Source organism: Punctularia strigosozonata (genome assembly GCF_000264995.1).
Source record: "Punctularia strigosozonata HHB-11173 SS5 unplaced genomic scaffold PUNSTscaffold_6, whole genome shotgun sequence".
NCBI classification, from domain to species: domain Eukaryota; kingdom Fungi; phylum Basidiomycota; class Agaricomycetes; order Corticiales; family Punctulariaceae; genus Punctularia; species Punctularia strigosozonata.
In genome coordinates, this window is record NW_006767438.1 from 1 (window position 1) to 18191 (window position 18191).

Genomic DNA, 18191 nt, shown 5'->3' on the forward strand with positions numbered 1-18191 from the left:
TTCCCATCGCTGATCCTACGATGCTCTCCCTTCGTTCCATCTGATATCCAGAGTGATCGGCTTGTTTTGGTTTTCTATGTCGATCAGATCAAGTATAGTCCACCTCATATATGCGTCGGAGGGTGCTTTCTGATGTCGATGTGATGTTCAAAGATCCTAAATGTATGTCTCCCAGCCATTTCCCTTTCGATAAGCATCAGATATTACTTTGGCGATTTATTTCGATTTATGTCCCCAAACTATGCTCATGTGGCTATACACCTCGACCTGGGATGTGTCATACCATGCTAGTACTATAGCCACGTTGAACCGCGATTTTTTGAGCTATAGAACGCCCTATTAACTTCAACAATGCTCCTGCGCTGAGCCCAAGTAAGGGTGTGAATGGCTGACTCAGACGCTTACTTAACGCTTACTTAACACTTACTTATGGCTTGTCACCACGCGGTCGCTCGTGATTTTTTCACGCCACCTCGTGGCAGTGTCACGACGCGGCTGGCCCAGTGCGGCACATTTCCGCGCCACCTTGTGGCAGTGTCGCGACGCGCGTCCTTGCGTGCGTACAGATTTTGGTGGCAGTGTCACGACGCGCCTCTGCGGCGGCGGATGGACCCGCCGCCCGCCGCACCCTTGCGGTGTCAGGTTTTGGTGGCAGTGTCACGACGCGCCTCCGCAGATTCTGGTGGCAGTGTCACGACGCGCCTCCGTGCATGCAGATTTTGGTGGCAGTGTCACGACGCGCCTCTGCGGCGGCGGATTTTGGTGGCAGTGTCACGACGCGCCTCTGCGGCGGCGGATGGACCCGCCGCCCGCCACACTCTTGCGGCGTCAGGTTTTGGTGGCGGTGTTACGACGCGCCTCCGCCTTCCCGCGGCTCTCTGTGGCAGTGTCACGACGCGCCTCCGCCTTCCCGCGGCTTTCGGTGGCAGTGTCACGACGCGCCTCCGCTTTGCGTGGCGGTGTCACGACGCGCCTCCCGCCTTCCCGCGGCTTTCGGTGGCGGTGTCACGACGCGCCTCCGCTTTCTGTGGCAGTGTCCGCGGCGGCGAACTCCGCCCGAGATGCCCGAACGGTGGCAAATAATGAACTCGATTTTATGAGCATCCGACGCGGACGCCTAAAATTGCGAAAGCCAACTCATAATACGTCTAAAATCGAGCTGAATGTTGTAAAGTTGTGTTACAATTTCTTAGGGCCCTATTCCACGCCATACGAGGTTTTTCCTCCCAGAAAGATGAGTATACCAGGGATGCAATGCCTTACACAGGACTGAACATAGTGAATAAATTCCAGCATGCTTCTGCATGGCATGCAAACCCATGACCTTAGTCAATGTGTAAGGATTGAGACAAAGCTAACCCAGTCAGAAAATATTGTGCTCAGCTCCTAAATGGCTTTGAAAAGGATATCTACCTGAATAGTCAATTTGAGAACCTCTACTCCTTAGGTCATTGTAAGCCAGTTGTGCCACCCATATCCCCAAATATTATCCAATTTACCAGACCAGTATGACACCACACCAAAGCTGTTTTCTGAATGTAAGATCAGTGAGTTATCATATCACACGTTTATTTCAACTTTTTACAATGCCACATTATTCCCACATATTACTGCATCATTTATCCACAATATTTGATATTACAACATTAACACTTATACTCGGGTGTGTGAATGCACAAATTTAGTTTGGTTTTCTTCACTGATTTTGAAAGAGATATTTTATTATCTGGAGAGCCAAAACTTGCTGTGTGGCTATGCAGCCTAGTGTCCATTGATTCTATAGCATGGAGGGATTTTCGGAGGATGATAATGACCCAAGTTAATAGACCCACTCTGTCCAATCCTCAATTCCATGTATTCAGTAAATCGGCCGTAGCGGCCGAAGGAGCATTCCCACGGTCATGGGAGTGTGATATTCGGATTCCCACGATAATTCTGCACAGATTTAGGTACCCGACGGAATTGAGCCTCAATTCCGTCCGAACACAAGGATAGCTTTCTGATAAGGCTCGGGAACCCAGGAGGAAGTCTCTTCACTTATAAAGTGACTTGCACTTCTTACGCGCGACATCGCACTATTCTCTCGAGCTCTCTGCTCTCCACTTGCACTCGGATCCAGCCCTCCACTCAACATCCATCATCTCATCCTCCCCTCCATCATCCGTGTCATCTCCCATATTATCCTCGTCGTCGTCTAGCTCCGGATCCAGATCCGGGTCTACATCGCCTGTGTCCGCGTCCGTGTCTGAGTCCGGGTCATCGATCAGGCCGAACGAGTTCAAGAACCACTCGTTATCCAGTTCGTCGCCGTCGAAAGGTGGCTCGTAGTCGTTATCAAGCGCGGACATGTCGAATACGCTGTCAGTTAGATGGCAGCGTGATGAAAGTATGTAGCAGAAATCCGAAGATACCATATCCGGACGATGCGCGTTGACAGTTCGTGGCAGCCGCCGTTACGGTCACGTAGGACCCACCCCCGCTCGAGCAAGACTCACCAGACGCTCTAGCGCAAGCGCACCAGAACTCAAAATCCGACGTTGACATAACAAGACTTGACATTGCGCGACTTTCGACATACTCTGTCTACCTTACCCTTAGCTCGGATCCAGCACCGACTCCAAACCTTTATCTTTGCTTTGAGTTTGGTGCGCTTGAGATAGGGCGGCTGGATTCGAGACTATCACCAGATGCTCTCGCGGTAGACCACCTGAACCAAACGAGCTGGCATTGACGTGACAAGACTTGACTGTGAGTGACATTCGACATATTCTGTCAAAGTCTACTAAGAATAACTCTCGGATACGACCTACGGTACTCGATGCTCGTTTGCGTTTAGGTGGTCGTACCGACAGAGCGTCTGGTTTCGAGACTACTGATTACCAAAGTACGTCACAGGGACAGGGGTAGATTTATCGAGCATTTTGGAGATGCGAGAATCTAGGATTAACGACATGTGAGCGATGCGTGTATCCGAAAGTTACATCCGCGTTATCAATGCTTGACCGACTTCATGCGAGCATAGCAATTTGAACGGGATGCAAGGACTACAGTGGGTTATGGTACAATGTATTTCATGTGGGCGCTACTGTTGTATCTATTGTGCCTGGTCACCGACGTTGCCGTGAACCAGGCTATCGTCGCCTTCGCCGTACCTGCCTAATCCCTCCTCCGCGCGCTTTCGGTGACTGTGAGCACCGTCGTGATGTAATTGTGCGCTACTTTGACCTTGGCCAGGGTGACCGTAGCCGCCGTGCACGTCTTGTGAAGTGGCGCCGTTCAGGGTATCGCTCGCACTACAACAGAAATTCAATATACACGAGCATAGAGTACGTAGCGATCCGTTAACCTACCTGGTCCTCGATGCCCATGGGTTAGAGTCGACGACAACTTCGCTCACACGCGGCTCATTAAGTTGTCTGATATCCGATGGCGGTTGATCGTATCCACCTGGCCCAGATGCAGAACTGTAGATGGGTGTCTCCACTCTAGTGACGGGAGTGGCGTTGTCGCTCTGATCGACCCCACGCGTGAAGTCTGCGCCTCGAACGTCGTGCCTCGGAGGTCGATCGCGGCCAGTCGGCGCAGGAATGTGCTCGTCAGGACGTGTCTCACCAGAGTGGAACTGGCCAGGCTTCATGGTGCGGCCTGATTGGTCTGTTGTGTGTGCATGAGCAACGTCGTACACATTGTGAGCTCTCGTAGGTTTACCTTTCGCGAAGACGGCCTCGAATTGACTCCCCGAGGTTGCTTGGTCAGCGCCGGGAATGCGGCCTACGCTGCCCGGGCCTCCGACGTAGTCGTTGTGGGTGGAGGTGCTGTCGGTGTAATTGGACATGACGAAGTTGGGTAAGGTCTTGCGAATGTATTAATGTTTTGATGTGTGAGTTACGGACGATATGCAGAAAGGGGACGGGCTGACCAGCTTATATACGTTGTCGAGCACTGCCGTGGCGCACCGGACGTCATATTCTGCGTCATCTCCAAGCACCAGCATCTGTGAGCGGCGAAGGCAAGAGGTTGGAGCTGGATGTGCGGCCTCTGACGTCACGCGTATGTCCCGACGCGTCCTAGGCAACGCGTAACTCGCCTCAAAGCCGCGAACTCTGCATCGTAGGCGGGCGTATCCATAACAGGCGGGCAGCCATGAAGTGCGCGACGTTACAACGAGCAAGGAAGCGTCACGAACTTGAAGGGAATAGCCCATAGCCAGTCACACCATCAAGGTCGGCGTCGAAGAGAAAATGCGACCCGTCGTCGATACATGTGTTGACCCCAGGTCACTGATCCTAGATCAGACGCAGACTTAGGATACGGAAAGCGTGAGTGAGAGACCATTGGGCAAGACGGTCGGCGTAGTTGGGCGAAGGCAGAATAAGCGTGGGAATGTCGAGTGAAGAGCCATCGCCTCTGCCGCCCGAACGTTGGATGCTTCTCAGTCGCTTCGTCTTTGGCCGCTGTCGGTTGTCGCTTGCTGTTTCACCAGTCAATCAACTTGCTTGCCGAGAATGGAAGATTCGGTCGACCAACACATAAAAAGGCTGTTCGCCGTTCAGTCGTGCTGTCGACTTCCCCTCGACGTCCCCCTACCATCGTTTGCAACTCGAGTCTTCGCGTTGTTCTAGCCGGGAATCATCAGCATGTTCTCGAAATCTACGCTCGTTGCATATGTTCTCTCAGCGGTCTTCGTCGTCGCTCAAACACCGGCTTACACTGGCCAGTTGCTCCTGGAACGTACGTCCATCGCATTCTGTTTCAACGGCGGGCCATGTTGATATGAGATCGCAGCTGGTAACTCGGCCGCGAAGTGCTTGCGAGCGGATGATCGAAACGGGGCACCCGTGACTCTTACGTCGTGCACGGGCGCCTCCGACCAACTCTGGACTTTCGACAATGGCCAAGTCAAGACCTCGTCCAACAAGTGTCTAGATGTGACGGGTGGTCAGGATGTCGATGGCGTCAAGCTACAAGTTTGGGACTGCAGCGGCAGCGATGCCAACCAGAAATTTTACTACACGGCATACGGCGACAATCAGTGCGTTTCGAACATGTATCTCGAAATTAAGGCTACTAACTATCGCTTACCCAGTCTGGCGTGGACCGAGTGAGTCGCATGCCGAGTGCGACTTGGCCAACTAAATAACCGTTTCTAGCCACGGAAAATGTCTCGATTTGCCCAGCGGCAGCCTCAATGATGGTACTCAAGTCCAGCTCTGGACGTGTGATGGCGGGAACCCCAACCAGGTTTGGAACGTTGGCTACATGTCCGACAAACGTGAGTGGAAGGCGATTGCAGACCCATTCATCGCTGAGTTTTCGTCTCTTCAGTGCCCTCCCAGACCGAATCCGGACAAAGCGGTACCAATGCATGCGGTGGCGCATCTTCGCAGTCTAGCATGTGTCAAACTGCTTGGATCAACGACGCCGACGACTTCTGCCTGTGGGCTCCTCCCAACGTCGGAAACATCGGTATGCTCCCGAGACTACTTCCGTGATGGATTTCTCATCCGCTCCAGGCGATACCGAGCGGGAGGAAGTCGCGTGGTGCACGAAGTCGGGTCGCGGCACACGTATCATTCCGGATGGCACTCTTCAGGGCGTACATTTCGTCCGCACTCCAGACTACGTTCAAGTGACAGGTGTCGGCGATTTCACGAAGATCAACGTCCCCGCGGGTGACTCCGGTGGAGGTGCGTATTCGTTGATAGTCGACCTTCACGTGTACAAGACTCCATCTAAACTTTGTACGCAGAACTTGATCCTCATGGCGCTGATTCTCGCGGAAACCCGGTTGGAGGTCTTGTCTACGGGAATACGTTTGGTTCCAACCTGCAGTATCACGAGTGGACGAGCTTCATCTCCGAGAAAGAATTCTGCTTCCGTGCTGTATGTGATTCCATCTCCTCGTCCTAGGAATGTTGCACTGATCGATGACGCCTGCAGTGTACGGGTCCGAATGCACGAGAAAACTGCCAGCACATATACGACAGTTAGTATAGGAAAAGCTCATCGCGCTAGCTCTCGTTCACGTATGCGTTCTCCCCCGTAGCGATGGGTTGCTACTGGAACATGCCCGCCAACTACGACTCCGGCGTCTTCGAGTCCTGCCAAGCAGACGACGACCTGCCGATGGGCGTATATGGGACGTCGACCTGGTACCAGGGCCAATCTCCGACTCCGGCAGCCCACCCTCCCGCTTCTTCGTCAATGTGCACGCCCTTCCCGAGCATCAGCGTGTCGCCGTCGAAGCGCGACAGGATGGAGAAGAAACGTGTGCCGCCGGTGACCTCCGTGCCGAAACCGACGATGATCAGGTCTCCGAACCCTGTGAGGGAGTTGTGAGCCCTAGTACGATTCCTGTTCTTCGTGGTCTACGAGCGGGTTTGAGGGGGCATTAGTTTGACACCGGAACGTCATATACAAGGAGTTTCTAATTATAGTACTCTACTACACGTCGTATGTAATGCAATCGCGTTTTCGCAATTCAATCATTCGGATCGCCCATTCGATCTACGCGACCTCCAGTCGTCCGCTGACAGACCACCCTGCGTGTTATGTTGGAAAGAGCGAAGGGTATTGAACGTGAACACTGAAAACATCGCCAGGTTGAGCAGACGGCTTGTGCTAGCCGCAAAAGGCTGTGATGTCCCGCGTCGCTCATTCCCTGTGAACCTCGTCCCTGCCTCTCACCGCGACGACAACCACCGAGACCCAGCACATCCCTCGCGACAATGTCCTCGCCCGCCCCGCAGACGTCCTCGGGTGCGGCCTCAGGCAGCAACAGCGGTTCGGCGACATCAGCCGCCTCCGGCTCTGCGTCGACCAACACTGGCGGCTCGACCACTGTCCTCTCCATCCCTCAGACTGCAGCCGCCGGTGGCCTGACCATCACCCAACCTCCGCAAACGACCGTCTCTTTCTTTAAGATAGCCCCTTCGCAAGAAGTTACCATCGCATGGAACTTCACGTCGCTCTACTCTACCCCTTCCCACCTCACCGTCAGCGCCATTTGCGAAAACGGGAACACCTACCCTGTTGGGCCAACTGATGGAGTTCTACCGGGAACGGCTACTAGCGTGGTCTGGGACCCGTACAGCTACAACCAAGCAAACCCGAACACGCCTCTGGCCCAGGCCACCTACACGCTTAGCATCTGGGACGATCGAGGTAGGAACCCCTCGAGAGCGCCGGGGTTGTTCCAGCCCAACGACGCTCTGACGTTTGCGCTGTATAAGCCCCAGAGCTATACACCATTAGCGAGCGGTAAGTCAGGTCGTCAGGTCGTCATGACTGAAGGCAGATCGTTGATCCGTCTGCAGGGTGGCAATGTACTGGGTGCTCTGGCTCTGTCTCCACATACACCTCCCACCCAGCTTTTGCTGGATTCATTGCCACGCTAGTGGTGATGATCCTCTCGGGCGGCGCCCTCATGCGTCACCTCTGGCGGTGAACTGACTCGGTTTGAGGTTCGTTGAAACAAATCGCTTCCGAGAGCGCTACCTCACACGTTTTGCATAGTGCTCCGGAGTATGAGGGCACGGTTCCGTTGGCGGAGATCGTAAATTATGTTCGGGCTGCAGCACAGGGACCCTACTACTACGCCTTACGCCTCTTCACACTCCTTATGACCGCTATCCTCGCATGGAACGGACCACTTGACATACACATCTCGCACATCGACCGCATTTCATTCGCATGTTCTTCAGATTACCGTACCGTTGGACCGTGTTTTCTCTTTGCGTAATTTGAGTGGAGCTTTCATAGCTATATCTGTCGGTTCTCGTTTGGCCCTCGCCAGAGGTTCGGTCTGATGTTAGCGTAGGACTGAATCCTGCCATAGCCAAGAACAATAGACTTTGGAGGCAGGGTAAATATGTAATAATATCTGTGCCATGTATACGCCACGCGCGCACCAGGCGCTCGCTGCTTGTTCGTTACCTTCATACACGCACTTTCTATGTTCGAGGAGTCCCGTTCGCCTTCCCCCAACAGCGCATTGGTTCCATCGGAATGGCACACTATACTTCAGGCATCAAACCAGGTCGTGCTCTATAACCCGACGAGCCACGCGATCTCAATTCGCCGTTCGCCTGGCGCACTCTCGCGGGCTGCGTTACCAGCGTTATGCCCTTATTGTCATAGAGTTCTCTCTGAGGACACTGGACACACAGCCGTGGATGATCTGGACGACGTTAAGCTCGAAGACCTGGCCCGTGCGGCGAACTCGAGCTCGAGGGCGCCTGATTACTTTCAGCTCCTGGAAGTAGCTAACGAAACGTTATCAAGGCCCTCAACTCCTCCGCTCACGTATGAGACGGAGGAAGGCGAAGCACAAACCTCGGGAGAGGACGGGAACGCTTTCACAGGGGAGAACATGGCGGACGGGTATTTCAGGGCGTTCTTCAAGGAGGAGTGCAAACTGGGCATGGGTGCTAGCGGCAGCGTGTTCCTTTGTCAAGTGAGTGTTGTTGTAAACGCTCCAGGCACATGGCCTTGACATGGTCTCTCCTCAAATAGCATGTGTTGGACGGCAATCCGCTCGGTTAGCCGGAAGCTGCACCCGTTTGTCTCGCAACCGCTCATATGAGCTAATGCGTAGGCCATTTTGCCGTCAAAAAGATAGCGGTGGGACAGAGCCATGCATACCTACTAGATATCCTCAAGGAGGTACGTATTGTGGAATCCTTGTCGTCGACTCCACCTCATCTCGCGTTTGTCCCAGGTTCGGCTGTTGGAGAAGTTGCATCACCCCAACATTATTTCCTATCATCACTCTTGGCTGGAGGCGTGTCAGTTTTCGTCTTTCGGTCCCAAGGTGCCCACTTTGCAGTGCGTGTCATCCGTTATCGTGTCTGCCGTCTTTCATATTCACCGGGTGCCGTAGCATCCTGATGCAATTCGCCGAGGGGGGGAGGCAAGTTTTTCACTCGCCGATTGCATCCATGTTTGCCAACCTTGGTTTATTCAGCCTAGATGATTTCATCGAAGCCCGCCAAGGTCGCTCCTCCCATCAACAGCCATCGTCCAACTCGTCTACCCCTGAAGACTCCCGCACGGATCGCATTAGGAAATTCCGCGCTCTGAAACACGCGCCTCCTGAAGAGCGAGAGCGCCTGCGAGCGGAGTTGAGGACCGGTTCGAGAGTTGGCAGTACAAGGACGTGGAGGGCCGTACATCTCCTGAGTGCAGAAGAAACGAGAAGCCTGTTTGGTGATATGGTCGAAGGCTTGTCATTTCTGGTATACTTTCCGTGGTCGTGTCATCGTGCATTTGGATTAACGCACTTGGCAGCATGACAAATCCATTCTACACCTGGATCTCAAGCCGGGGAACGTCCTCCTGACGTGGGACGATGGCAAACTCATGTACGTGCCATTAGCCTGTTCTCAAAATTCGCCGTCATTCATACACGAGGATGTAGCCCGAGAGCGATGTTATCTGATTTTGGCACCTCACGGGATATGGTAACGTCTTCTTTGCGCTCTGGAAATACTGGAACGTACGTGTCATTTGTAAACGTCTCTGGAATCGTCACTCATCCATCACAGGCTCGAATATACCGCGCCGGAATCACTTCGCTCGCCAAGTACAGGTTTTCTTCGACAGGTTGATTCGAAAGCCGATATGTGGTCGCTTGGGATGGTCCTCCACAAGATGCTCTTCTTCCGGCTACCCTACCTGAACGCTACAGAGGCTGCCGAGACAGAAGGCAGATTGGCTAGGTTGGAGCAGGAGGTTGCATCGTATCCAGGGTTGGTACCGCATCCCCCTCCGGTGTTCCTTGTTGAAGTTTCTCGTTGCCTAGGTTCCAAACTTCGCACAACCTACGGGAAACGTTCGCCTCTAGGCGGCTGCCATTTACCTATCTTTTCCTGCTCGAGAATCTGTTGAAGCCATTACCGCAATACCGACCTTCGTGCGAGCGGATCCTGACCGCCCTGAGATCCGGCCAGGTACTCCGTTACGCCTCGATGCTTAACATTAGTTTTTCCTAATGATCTTGACTAGTTGGATCCAGTGACTACGCCACCCAGTCGGAGCCATAACACCTCGCCTGGCGTATTGGTGCCCGTCGTTCGGCAAGCAAGTCCGGAATTTCCGTCCCAGATCGCCAGATCAAGGTCTCACACGCCAGAAAGGACCCGTCATCTTCTTCAGGATACACCAAACCCGCGCGAAGGAAATGGTTCTGTTTCGCGTGGCGAACGCGAGACGGAGAAGGCGAACATGCCCACGACACATAACGATGAAACCAACGATCACGAAACCCCTCCGGTACTTCAGGCCGCTTCTGCTCTCGCGATTGCGGACACGATGCTCCGTCGCGTGCAGCCCCGAGAACATTTAACTCGAATGCTCACTATACGGACTCTGAAAGGCGCCATTCTCGCATACAAGGTTAGCTTACCCCTCAGCCGTTGTCCGCACATCTGACCTTCGTGAATATAGATCCACACACTAACCGTTCTGCAATACTCCCCGGTTTACTATACTCTTACGACGAAAATTACGTTACTCTCTTTGCTTGCGCTCGCGCTAGTGGACACATGGTTCGATGGTCTCGGGGTATCGGCCATCCTCGGCGTCGTTCATTACTCTCTGCTGTGGTTGGTTGTATGAGCGGTTGTCGACTGTATGATAGGCGTATTCACACATTCCATTTAAGTGCTACGGTGCGATAGCTTCCTTCCAAGCAATGCTCAGCGAAGCCAAACGCTCGTCTTCTGTATCATGAAACCATTCTTGGGTAGGGAACTCAAGGAAGGACCATAGCCCGGAATCTGATGGTTTCGTTGGCCATACTCCTGAATGCTTCGTTCGTTTGGGCTAGGGGGAAGCGTGAAACACGGCACTGTACTCTGTATACCTTCCCCCTAGAGCCAGGACTTGTCAGTGAGGGTCAAGCATTAGTCTACACCTCACCAAGCATTCGCATTGCAAGCGAGACGTCAAGAGAGGGTGGGGGCAATCCACTAGCTCTGGCGTCCTCGGAGTGTTAACAAACGGTAGGGCAGACCCGTCGCGTCACGTCACAAGAGATAACAGCGGATAGCCACGCAAATGCACATCGTCACGCTACTACAGAGTCAAAATTGGAACTATGTACTTATCTCGTTATACGCGCTATTCTCCCTCGGCGATGAACCAGACGTAATGGATAAACGAGCAAGTACCTCTTCCCACAACGCTAAGCTCCGGCGCTCAACTGCATATCTGTTAGCCGACTGCGGAGGACATTTCGGTTCAAATAACGAGTATTCTGGATGACTCAAGTAGCTGCGGTGGTTTGAATGAAGTTCACGACGTCCTGCAGCATCATGATGTGGCTTCCGACCTGGTATAAGCCCTTCCCTGTTCCACATTGAATTCTCCCGACTAAATTATAGCCAGGACTGTTTATACTTGCTTCCTCGGCTCATACCTTGCACACATCCTGCGGCTTCGGATATTCTGACTCTAATAGCAGAAGTCGGTAACGCCAAAGAACTTGTACTTGCTGCGCAGGAGGTTCTGGAGCGACTGTCTATGGCCGACCGGCAGGATGACGACCAACACCTGCATCTGGGCGCACAGCTGACTAGGATCGCCATCATCTACCAGCGAGGTTTGCGACGATTGTTGCATGATACCTAGCGTTTCACTGATTATTCTACAGCGATCCCTCGGATTCGGCTTGGGAAGAAATCAGCATTTGCAACCATCCGCCCACTCTTGGATGACTTGCGAGTGGCTATTTCACAGTATGGGATAGAAGTACCAGATAGCGGCGGCTGCGAGCTTGCAACAGCATCGATGCGCCTTGCGGAGGGCGTTTCTGTATGGGCCAAGCACACCGCGGTCGGAGACAATGATCTAGAAGAGTGCAGGGTCAGTAACAACGTTCAATCCGGAACGAATTGTGCTCACATCGGCTGTCAGTCTCTGATAGAAGACTTCTTGACGCATATCCTGGAGTCCTTATCCGAGACATTGCACACGATGTACGCGCAGCGCGCGTTTGCGATATGCTTCCCAAAGCTAGCCATGCCACCAGACAATGGCGATGACCGGGCAGACGGTGAGGAGGTCGTAGAATCTGCTTCAGTAAGCACTTGGCAACAATAAATACAAGTCTCTATGCTGATGCTCATGGAGTTGCTTCTGACTAGCATAGGGCGAGATCCGTGGAAGACTGAGAAACGAACTCTGGGTCATATGATGCTGCTTGCACATTCACCATCTCCGGCTGATCGTGCCCCCTTGGAGGTCCTCACGCGCTATTTTCCCGTTTGTCTAACGTCGCTGCAGACGAATCATGGCCTCGATTCGACGCTCACTACTCTGCTCATGACCTTGCAAAGAGTCAAGGAAACCACCGATCCCTTTGGAAAACTCCCTGCAGATATGGCCACGCCTTTGACTCTTATTCTGCCGGCTCTGGCGTCCGTCCACCCGGATCCAATCACACGGCACATCGTCTTCCGTACACTGGCGCTTGTTCTGTCTCTTTGTCCCGTCGGTTTGCGGTTCCATACCCTGCTCGAGATGCTCGGAGGAACTGCGGAGGACGCTTCGTACCCGCAGATGCGCGTTGCAGCAGTTGGACTTGTCAAGGAAGCCTTACTCGAATCTCTCGCTGCGAAGCGTGACGTCTTTGCGTCGCCGTTGTTCTTTCATGCATTCGGACCTATACTATTCCGCCCTGATCCTCCTGACGTTTTCACATCCATGCGGGCCCTCGAGGACATCGTCGAATCACCGGAACCTGCTCGGCTGGTGGAGTGCCTAAGCTTGTATTACGTCCTGCTAAAACGCGACGACGAGAATCTGGTAAGGAGTCGTACAGGCAACTTCCGCCCATAGTTGATACTCGCGAAGACAGGAGTCCGAGACAAACCATGCATATCCAGTATTCAAACCTCCTTGCTAAACCCTTTGCGATCATGGCTCGAGGTTTGCGCACCTTCGAACCCCGAATCGTTATCAGAGAGTGAGTTCTGATTTAGATGACCACGAAACAAACTCATGACGGCATCAGTACCCGCGATAATAGCGCCATTATACCTAGGGTTACAACGAGTAGACGAGGCAATCCAAGCAATCTATTAACATCCCTCCACATCCATGCGTATGTAGTCCTAGAGGTCCCGCCCGTTATCGTCCTGTGAATCGTCGCTCTATCCATCGTAAAAGGGGGTACAGCACGGCGGTAGCGCCAAAGGCGACCTCAAAACCGACGTCGCCAGCAGTTTTTCCCAAAGGTCCCACAAACCAAACCTGGTTCATGCAGGGGACCACGAGAGCAAAGCTGAGAACGCTTGCGCCTAATGCTGCGATGCCCAGGGGTAGCCGACGAGGCGCGTTCCAGGCTGTAAGGTCGTAGTTCGCAAAGTCGTTTTTACGGAAGACGAGGTGCTCGACGAGGACTACGGCAGCGAAACATGAGGACCAGTACCCTGTGGATGGCTCGAAATTCGGTTGCAATGTTAATGTGGAGCAAACGTACCGATCACGGAAAGGAAGTTGGTGAGAGTATCTATGTCATAGTAAGTTTGAGTTCCAGCTGACATGCCGAGAATCGGACTCACCATAGAATCGGTGTTGGCCGACTATGGAGATCGGTAACACACTGAAAGACTATTAAGCGGTCATCGCAACGCAAGCAGCAATGTAAACGCACATTGCGGTTGCGACGATAGAGAAAACATAGCGGGGAACGCGAGCTGTAAACGCGGCTGCAACTTGAAAGCTCAAGCAGAAACTGTAGAACGTAGGCGCGACGTTCGCGACGGTGCTGAGTGCCATCAGGACTATTCACGAAACCGAACGTGAGATCCAGGATACTAGAGTGGCTAGTTGACGCACCGAGGAGGAATTTGCCGAACCCTCCAACCGGTTCCAGCATAGCACCGATTAATCCGCCCACATTACCATCTGTGTATCCCGCTTCCCAGGAAGGAACGAGGGAAACACTGTTGGCCACCGCTGCTCCCAAGCACTGGAGAGTGACGATGGGAACGAGGAAGCCAAGGTACGCATACCAGAAGATGATCCAGCTTCCATAGACTGCCACATGAGCGAGTAGCACTCAACAAAATATACTGGAATTCGCACCTGGGTCCGTCATGATGCAGGTACGTGGTATAGTCGGAGCTAAGAGAAGAATACGTGATAACGAAGCCTGCGATGGTCGAAGCAAAGGATAAGATGGAGGCAGCGGTCGCCGGCGCGGCTTGCGGAGGATTGGCGAGGTGCTTCCCGGACACGCCAAGAGCGACCAGGTACACCAGGAGGATAGGGGGCCACGAGAGCCGTTCATACCAGATAAGGAATTGGATACCGCAAAATGAAATCTATACGGCAGTGAATGTCAGCGAGTGCAGAGGTCACGCAGGGTGATCACGTACAAAGAGCGAGACAATCGCGATGATGACGATTCCGACCCTGCGCAGACGTGAAGATGAGAAGTGTTTCCAAAGATTTGGCCGAAATTATTACTCACGTCCAGCTCAAACTCCCTCCCGAGATAACTGATAGAGTCTGACCTCCCAGAATGCAATTGAGGATGCAGAACCCGCACATGTTGACCATGTTGAGTATGCTTGGTATAATCACACCAAAATACCTAGCGAAAGATGTCAGCTCGCGAGCATGCGGCAAAGTCCACACGCAAAGCTGGACGTACCCGAACGAGTACCGCGCTTGGGTCATCTGTCTTAGCCCCGTCTTCGGGCCCCATGTAGTACTGGCATGATCGTGAATACATGAAAGATGGGGAGCATGGCAGGGCACTGACAAGTACGCTGGAGGGGCGGCACAAAGCAAGTTGAAGAAAAGGATAACCAGGCAAGAATCACGCAGGCCGAGACCGAAGACAACCGGCCCGAGTGTTCCTGCAGAGAACCTGAGCCCGGAGTCGGTCTCAGTGTGCTCGATGAGATGCTAATGGGCGTACGATAGTATATTGAAGTTCCATGACAGCCATAAATAGAAAACCTTGCTGTATCGTCTGTCCGTTCTCTGTTCCACGGGGACCGGTAGTATACCTGCAGGACGAGTTGAAGATCGATATCTCAGTGGATAATGTATAGACAGTCACCTCTAGCTTCCACTCCCCAACTTAGCAACTTCCTCGTCCACCGATTTGAAAACGTCGAGTTCGTAACAGATTCTGGCCCTCCGTAGGCCGCGTCATGAGGCCGTTTCTCTATGTCTATCCCGGTCGAGTCCGCCATGACTCGGAGATTGCACGAGCGCCGGTCGTCCTGGCAGGGAGAGACGGGGCGGGGGAGCAAACTTTTTGGGCAGAGTCATTTTGCCGCAATCGTGGAACTCGATAGATGACCGGAGCTCCGGGGAGCAGACGGTTTAAATGCGTGGGAAACGGATCTATGGTCACTTTCAAGAGGGCGCAATGACGGCCCGATGGCCCCATGGCTGGCGGATCACGTGATGGGGCATTCAGAATTAGTGCCCCCTCGGTCGTCTTCCAGGATCTGAATCAGAATCGACCATGGACGACGAAGCCGCCGAAATCGAACTGGTACGATCAATGAACGTTTGGCTGGCCTACTGTAGTTGATTCGCTTTCAGCTTGAACAGAATCTGAACAAGACTCACCAAATCTCTCAGCGGATGGTGTGTGAGTCCAGCTTACCTGGCAACGAAGGTTCATCTAACGACCACTTCAGCTATACTATCTAGCTTTGACACAAGACTGAACAAACTCGAGAAATCCGTCCTTCCGCTCTATAACACTACTCAAATCCTCACGCGAAGAGCCAATAGTACGCCGGAGTTACTGTGCTTGGCCGGACCTCGATTGATCGGCCGGTCTCCGTGCAGACATCGAAAGTGCACTACAGAAGATCGATGACGTCGCAAGTAATCAAGAAGGTATTGCCGCTGAGGAAGCGTTGATCCTCCGAGGGTATGTCGTTGGACACAGTAGGTGGGGTTCAATGCGAATAACCCTGTTAGCCCGCAACCGGGACAGCTTAACGTCTACAAGGAGGCTCTTGAACGTCTCAATGCTAGTATCGCTTTCAAGTCGTCTGACCGCGACTCTCGGGATACAGTACAGTCTCCGTTTCCTGGCTCTCAAATTGCTGCAGCGCTAAAGCATTGCTTCTAGGCTCGACTCGTAGAGTCCGGCGCGAAGAAGCTCACACAACTGTACACCAAGCTTGTCGCCGAAGCCTCTGCAATCACACCGCCAGCAGGGCCCACATTCAATCTCACACCGTTCCCGCAACAGTTGCTCTTAACGCTTGATCCGCTCACTGCATTCTTACGAGCGCTTCCCGTCCCAGCAACACATCCATCTCATCCCGCGGCGCAGGCTATCCAATCGGCGCTGAAGGATGCGCAGCGGGGCTATGCCGATATGCGGGGCAACTACGCCAAACGCTGCTTGGAAGTGCAGGCCAAGCGGGTGGTAGATCGCGCCGACACCATCGACGGCGTTGCGTCTGGCCGCGAATTCGGAGCATGGGTGGATAACATGCTCACAGTGGCGGAAGTAAGTGCGTCCTTGCGCATCCTAGTACGATCCGTTCTGATGGTGCTAAATGGTAGGCGGAATGCAAACTTCTGTCAGACCTAGCGCCGCTCCCCTCACCGCAGCTCATCTCCTCGGCATACAGCACCCTTCTCGCGCCTCTTCTCAACCTGTTCAATTCCACAGTATCCTCTCTTCAGGCCCTTATCAAGCGCTCCTTATCTCGGCACACATTCCTTGCCCTCTCCGCCTTCGAATCCACGCAGACTCAGCTCCAACGATCTCGTGAGCTTCTTGTTGAGCGTGCTGGGAGGAGTAAGGACGACCTCAGAGATGCCGTGCAGGCTCTTAAGAACGTCTGTCTTCGGAGTTTTCCCGAATTTTTGGCGGATGTGAAGATGGCGGGGCTGGGCTCCGCAATCGGGCCGGGTGCATCGCGGGCGGGCATGGGTAACGATATGAGCACGGGTCTTGCAGACTTCTGTATCACGGTTCGTAATCTTGTCCGCCAGATGAAGCTTCGGACTTATCCCATCGCCACTAGACGGTAGCTTTTCTGGAAAGGTTCCCGGAAGTGGAAGGGGCTGCTGGAGCTGTACTCGCCGCGCTCGGAGACGGAAAGTGGAAGATGGGGGAGGGTGTTCAGGTCGGCAAGAATGCTACCGGACCCGGTGACGTCGATCAGCGTACTATCATCGAGCATTACATCTGTGAGCACACTCAAGTCGCTGAACCCGTGCTGGCCACATGAACTGACGTCCGTTTAGATGATGTAGTCAACACCACGATCACAAGCTTGACGACCATATCGCGCAGCCAGCGCCGCCCAGCTTTCGGCACTATGTTCCTGCTGAACAACGTGACTTACCTCCGTACCCGTCTCCTGGACAATCCGCGCACGGATATTTCGTCGTTATTATCCAAACCTGCCCGTGATGCTCTGAACTCAGCTGCGCGCACTGCTAAAGCGGCATACTTCGATTCCAATTTCTCTCCACTCATGCAAGCTCTCGCGGACGACCCGAAGGATAAGGGTCGGAGCGCAGCAAAGGAAAAGGCGACTCGCTTCTTTGATTTATTGGAAGAAGTCAGCGAACGCCACAGAGTCGCCAAAGTTCTGGACGGGGATGATCAGGCGGATGAGAGGGAAACGCTGGCAGAGGAAGTGGCCAAGCTTGTTGTCCCAAGCTTGAACAGATTCACGCAGAAGAATCGGGATACGTTCAGCAAGAGTACGTAATCTCCTCTGACAATACGTGCTACTCGGCTTATCAACGTTGCTTTGAAAGATCCACAGAAATGTGAGGGAACTGCTATTCAACTGTGCATAGTCGCTGATAAGCTTTCATAGACCTTAAAATGACGGCGGACGGGGTTGAAGCACAGATTCGAGGGTTTTATAAGTGAGCGTCCGCATGTGCGATGTATGAGGATGGACTGGTTGTACATTGAACTATGCCAGTGTCTCACGCTGTGGAACTGCACTCTACACCCAAAATGCGTGGCCGCGCAAGATCACCGTTAACGTCATTCGTGGATGCACTCTCCCTCGGATCATGCTGAGGTGCATACTACTGCAATCACGAGGCTACTTGTGGCTGGTTCCGAGCATCGGCATGACTTGTGGCGAGATCTCCGCCTTCATCCTCCGTCTGAAAGTTAGGCATGCGGGTCATGGCCCATCGAGGAGGTGATGCCCATGGCAAACAACCCA

The 18191-nt window shown here is 53.3% G+C and overlaps 6 protein-coding genes across 6 annotated transcripts; 4 read left to right on the forward strand and 2 right to left on the reverse strand.

The window, feature by feature from the left end:
- Positions 1-3021: 3021 nt before the first annotated feature.
- Positions 3022-3991, reverse strand: PUNSTDRAFT_86692 (uncharacterized protein). The gene is made up of 4 exons (XM_007383331.1): positions 3920-3991; positions 3709-3853; positions 3351-3654; positions 3022-3293 (listed from the first exon to the last, which is right to left on the reverse strand). The coding sequence occupies exons 2-4, from the start codon at positions 3833-3835 to the stop codon at positions 3095-3097; spliced, it is 630 nt and encodes a 209-aa protein (XP_007383393.1). The 5' UTR covers positions 3836-3853; positions 3920-3991; the 3' UTR covers positions 3022-3094.
- A 646-nt stretch (positions 3992-4637) lies between these two features.
- PUNSTDRAFT_113370 (carbohydrate-binding module family 13 protein) lies at positions 4638-6339 on the forward strand (the record flags this gene model as incomplete). Its single annotated transcript, XM_007383332.1, has 8 exons — positions 4638-4731; positions 4786-5032; positions 5151-5272; positions 5326-5466; positions 5514-5687; positions 5750-5883; positions 5941-5986; positions 6047-6339. 8 exons carry the CDS (start codon positions 4638-4640, stop codon positions 6337-6339), a joined length of 1251 nt encoding a protein of 416 aa, XP_007383394.1.
- A 354-nt stretch (positions 6340-6693) lies between these two features.
- On the forward strand, positions 6694-7772 carry PUNSTDRAFT_86698 (uncharacterized protein). Its single transcript, XM_007383333.1, has 3 exons — positions 6694-7260; positions 7317-7463; positions 7516-7772. Exons 1-2 carry the CDS (start codon positions 6729-6731, stop codon positions 7445-7447), a joined length of 663 nt encoding a protein of 220 aa, XP_007383395.1. The 5' UTR covers positions 6694-6728; the 3' UTR covers positions 7448-7463; positions 7516-7772.
- A 182-nt stretch (positions 7773-7954) lies between these two features.
- PUNSTDRAFT_67540 (kinase-like protein) lies at positions 7955-10431 on the forward strand (the record flags this gene model as incomplete). The annotated part of the gene is made up of 10 exons (XM_007383334.1): positions 7955-8455; positions 8515-8539; positions 8597-8664; positions 8720-8826; positions 8882-9236; positions 9289-9362; positions 9419-9496; positions 9546-9749; positions 9803-9950; positions 10006-10431. The coding sequence occupies 10 exons, from the start codon at positions 7955-7957 to the stop codon at positions 10429-10431; spliced, it is 1986 nt and encodes a 661-aa protein (XP_007383396.1).
- A 1083-nt stretch (positions 10432-11514) lies between these two features.
- On the reverse strand, positions 11515-15261 carry PUNSTDRAFT_86704 (cytosine-purine permease). Its single transcript, XM_007383335.1, has 16 exons — positions 15077-15261; positions 14933-15023; positions 14774-14881; positions 14663-14722; positions 14480-14602; positions 14385-14421; positions 14092-14330; positions 13843-14033; positions 13658-13787; positions 13566-13606; positions 13484-13513; positions 13014-13433; positions 12133-12964; positions 11917-12081; positions 11652-11865; positions 11515-11600 (listed from the first exon to the last, which is right to left on the reverse strand). The coding sequence occupies exons 1-12, from the start codon at positions 15210-15212 to the stop codon at positions 13132-13134; spliced, it is 1488 nt and encodes a 495-aa protein (XP_007383397.1). The 5' UTR covers positions 15213-15261; the 3' UTR covers positions 11515-11600; positions 11652-11865; positions 11917-12081; positions 12133-12964; positions 13014-13131.
- Positions 15262-15490: 229 nt separating this feature from the next.
- PUNSTDRAFT_120310 (uncharacterized protein) lies at positions 15491-18188 on the forward strand (the record flags this gene model as incomplete). The annotated part of the gene is made up of 12 exons (XM_007383336.1): positions 15491-15520; positions 15571-15619; positions 15669-15764; positions 15823-15907; positions 15958-16054; positions 16112-16498; positions 16555-16968; positions 17022-17187; positions 17245-17709; positions 17767-17778; positions 17829-17880; positions 17940-18188. 12 exons carry the CDS (start codon positions 15491-15493, stop codon positions 18169-18171), a joined length of 2085 nt encoding a protein of 694 aa, XP_007383398.1. The 3' UTR covers positions 18172-18188.
- Between the last annotated feature and the right edge of the window lie 3 nt (positions 18189-18191).

Excerpts from the sequence above, each read along its gene's own strand:
- PUNSTDRAFT_86692 (XM_007383331.1), bottom strand. The coding sequence starts at position 3,835 with ATGTCCAATTACACCGACAGCACCTCCACCCACAACGACTACGTCGGA. Across the intron at positions 3,655-3,708 it reads CGAGGCCGTCTTCGCGAAAG|ACCAATCAGGCCGCACCATG; the intron begins GTAAACCTACGA and ends CACACACAACAG. Across the intron at positions 3,294-3,350 it reads CCATGGGCATCGAGGACCAG|TGCGAGCGATACCCTGAACG; the intron begins GTAGGTTAACGG and ends TTTCTGTTGTAG.
- PUNSTDRAFT_86698 (XM_007383333.1), top strand. The coding sequence starts at position 6,729 with ATGTCCTCGCCCGCCCCGCAGACGTCCTCGGGTGCGGCCTCAGGCAGC. Across the intron at positions 7,261-7,316 it reads CTATACACCATTAGCGAGCG|GGTGGCAATGTACTGGGTGC; the intron begins GTAAGTCAGGTC and ends ATCCGTCTGCAG.
- PUNSTDRAFT_86704 (XM_007383335.1), bottom strand. The coding sequence starts at position 15,212 with ATGGCGGACTCGACCGGGATAGACATAGAGAAACGGCCTCATGACGCG. Across the intron at positions 14,331-14,384 it reads TCGCGATTGTCTCGCTCTTT|ATTTCATTTTGCGGTATCCA; the intron begins GTACGTGATCAC and ends ACTGCCGTATAG. Across the intron at positions 13,514-13,565 it reads CGGCCAACACCGATTCTATG|ATACTCTCACCAACTTCCTT; the intron begins GTGAGTCCGATT and ends ACTATGACATAG.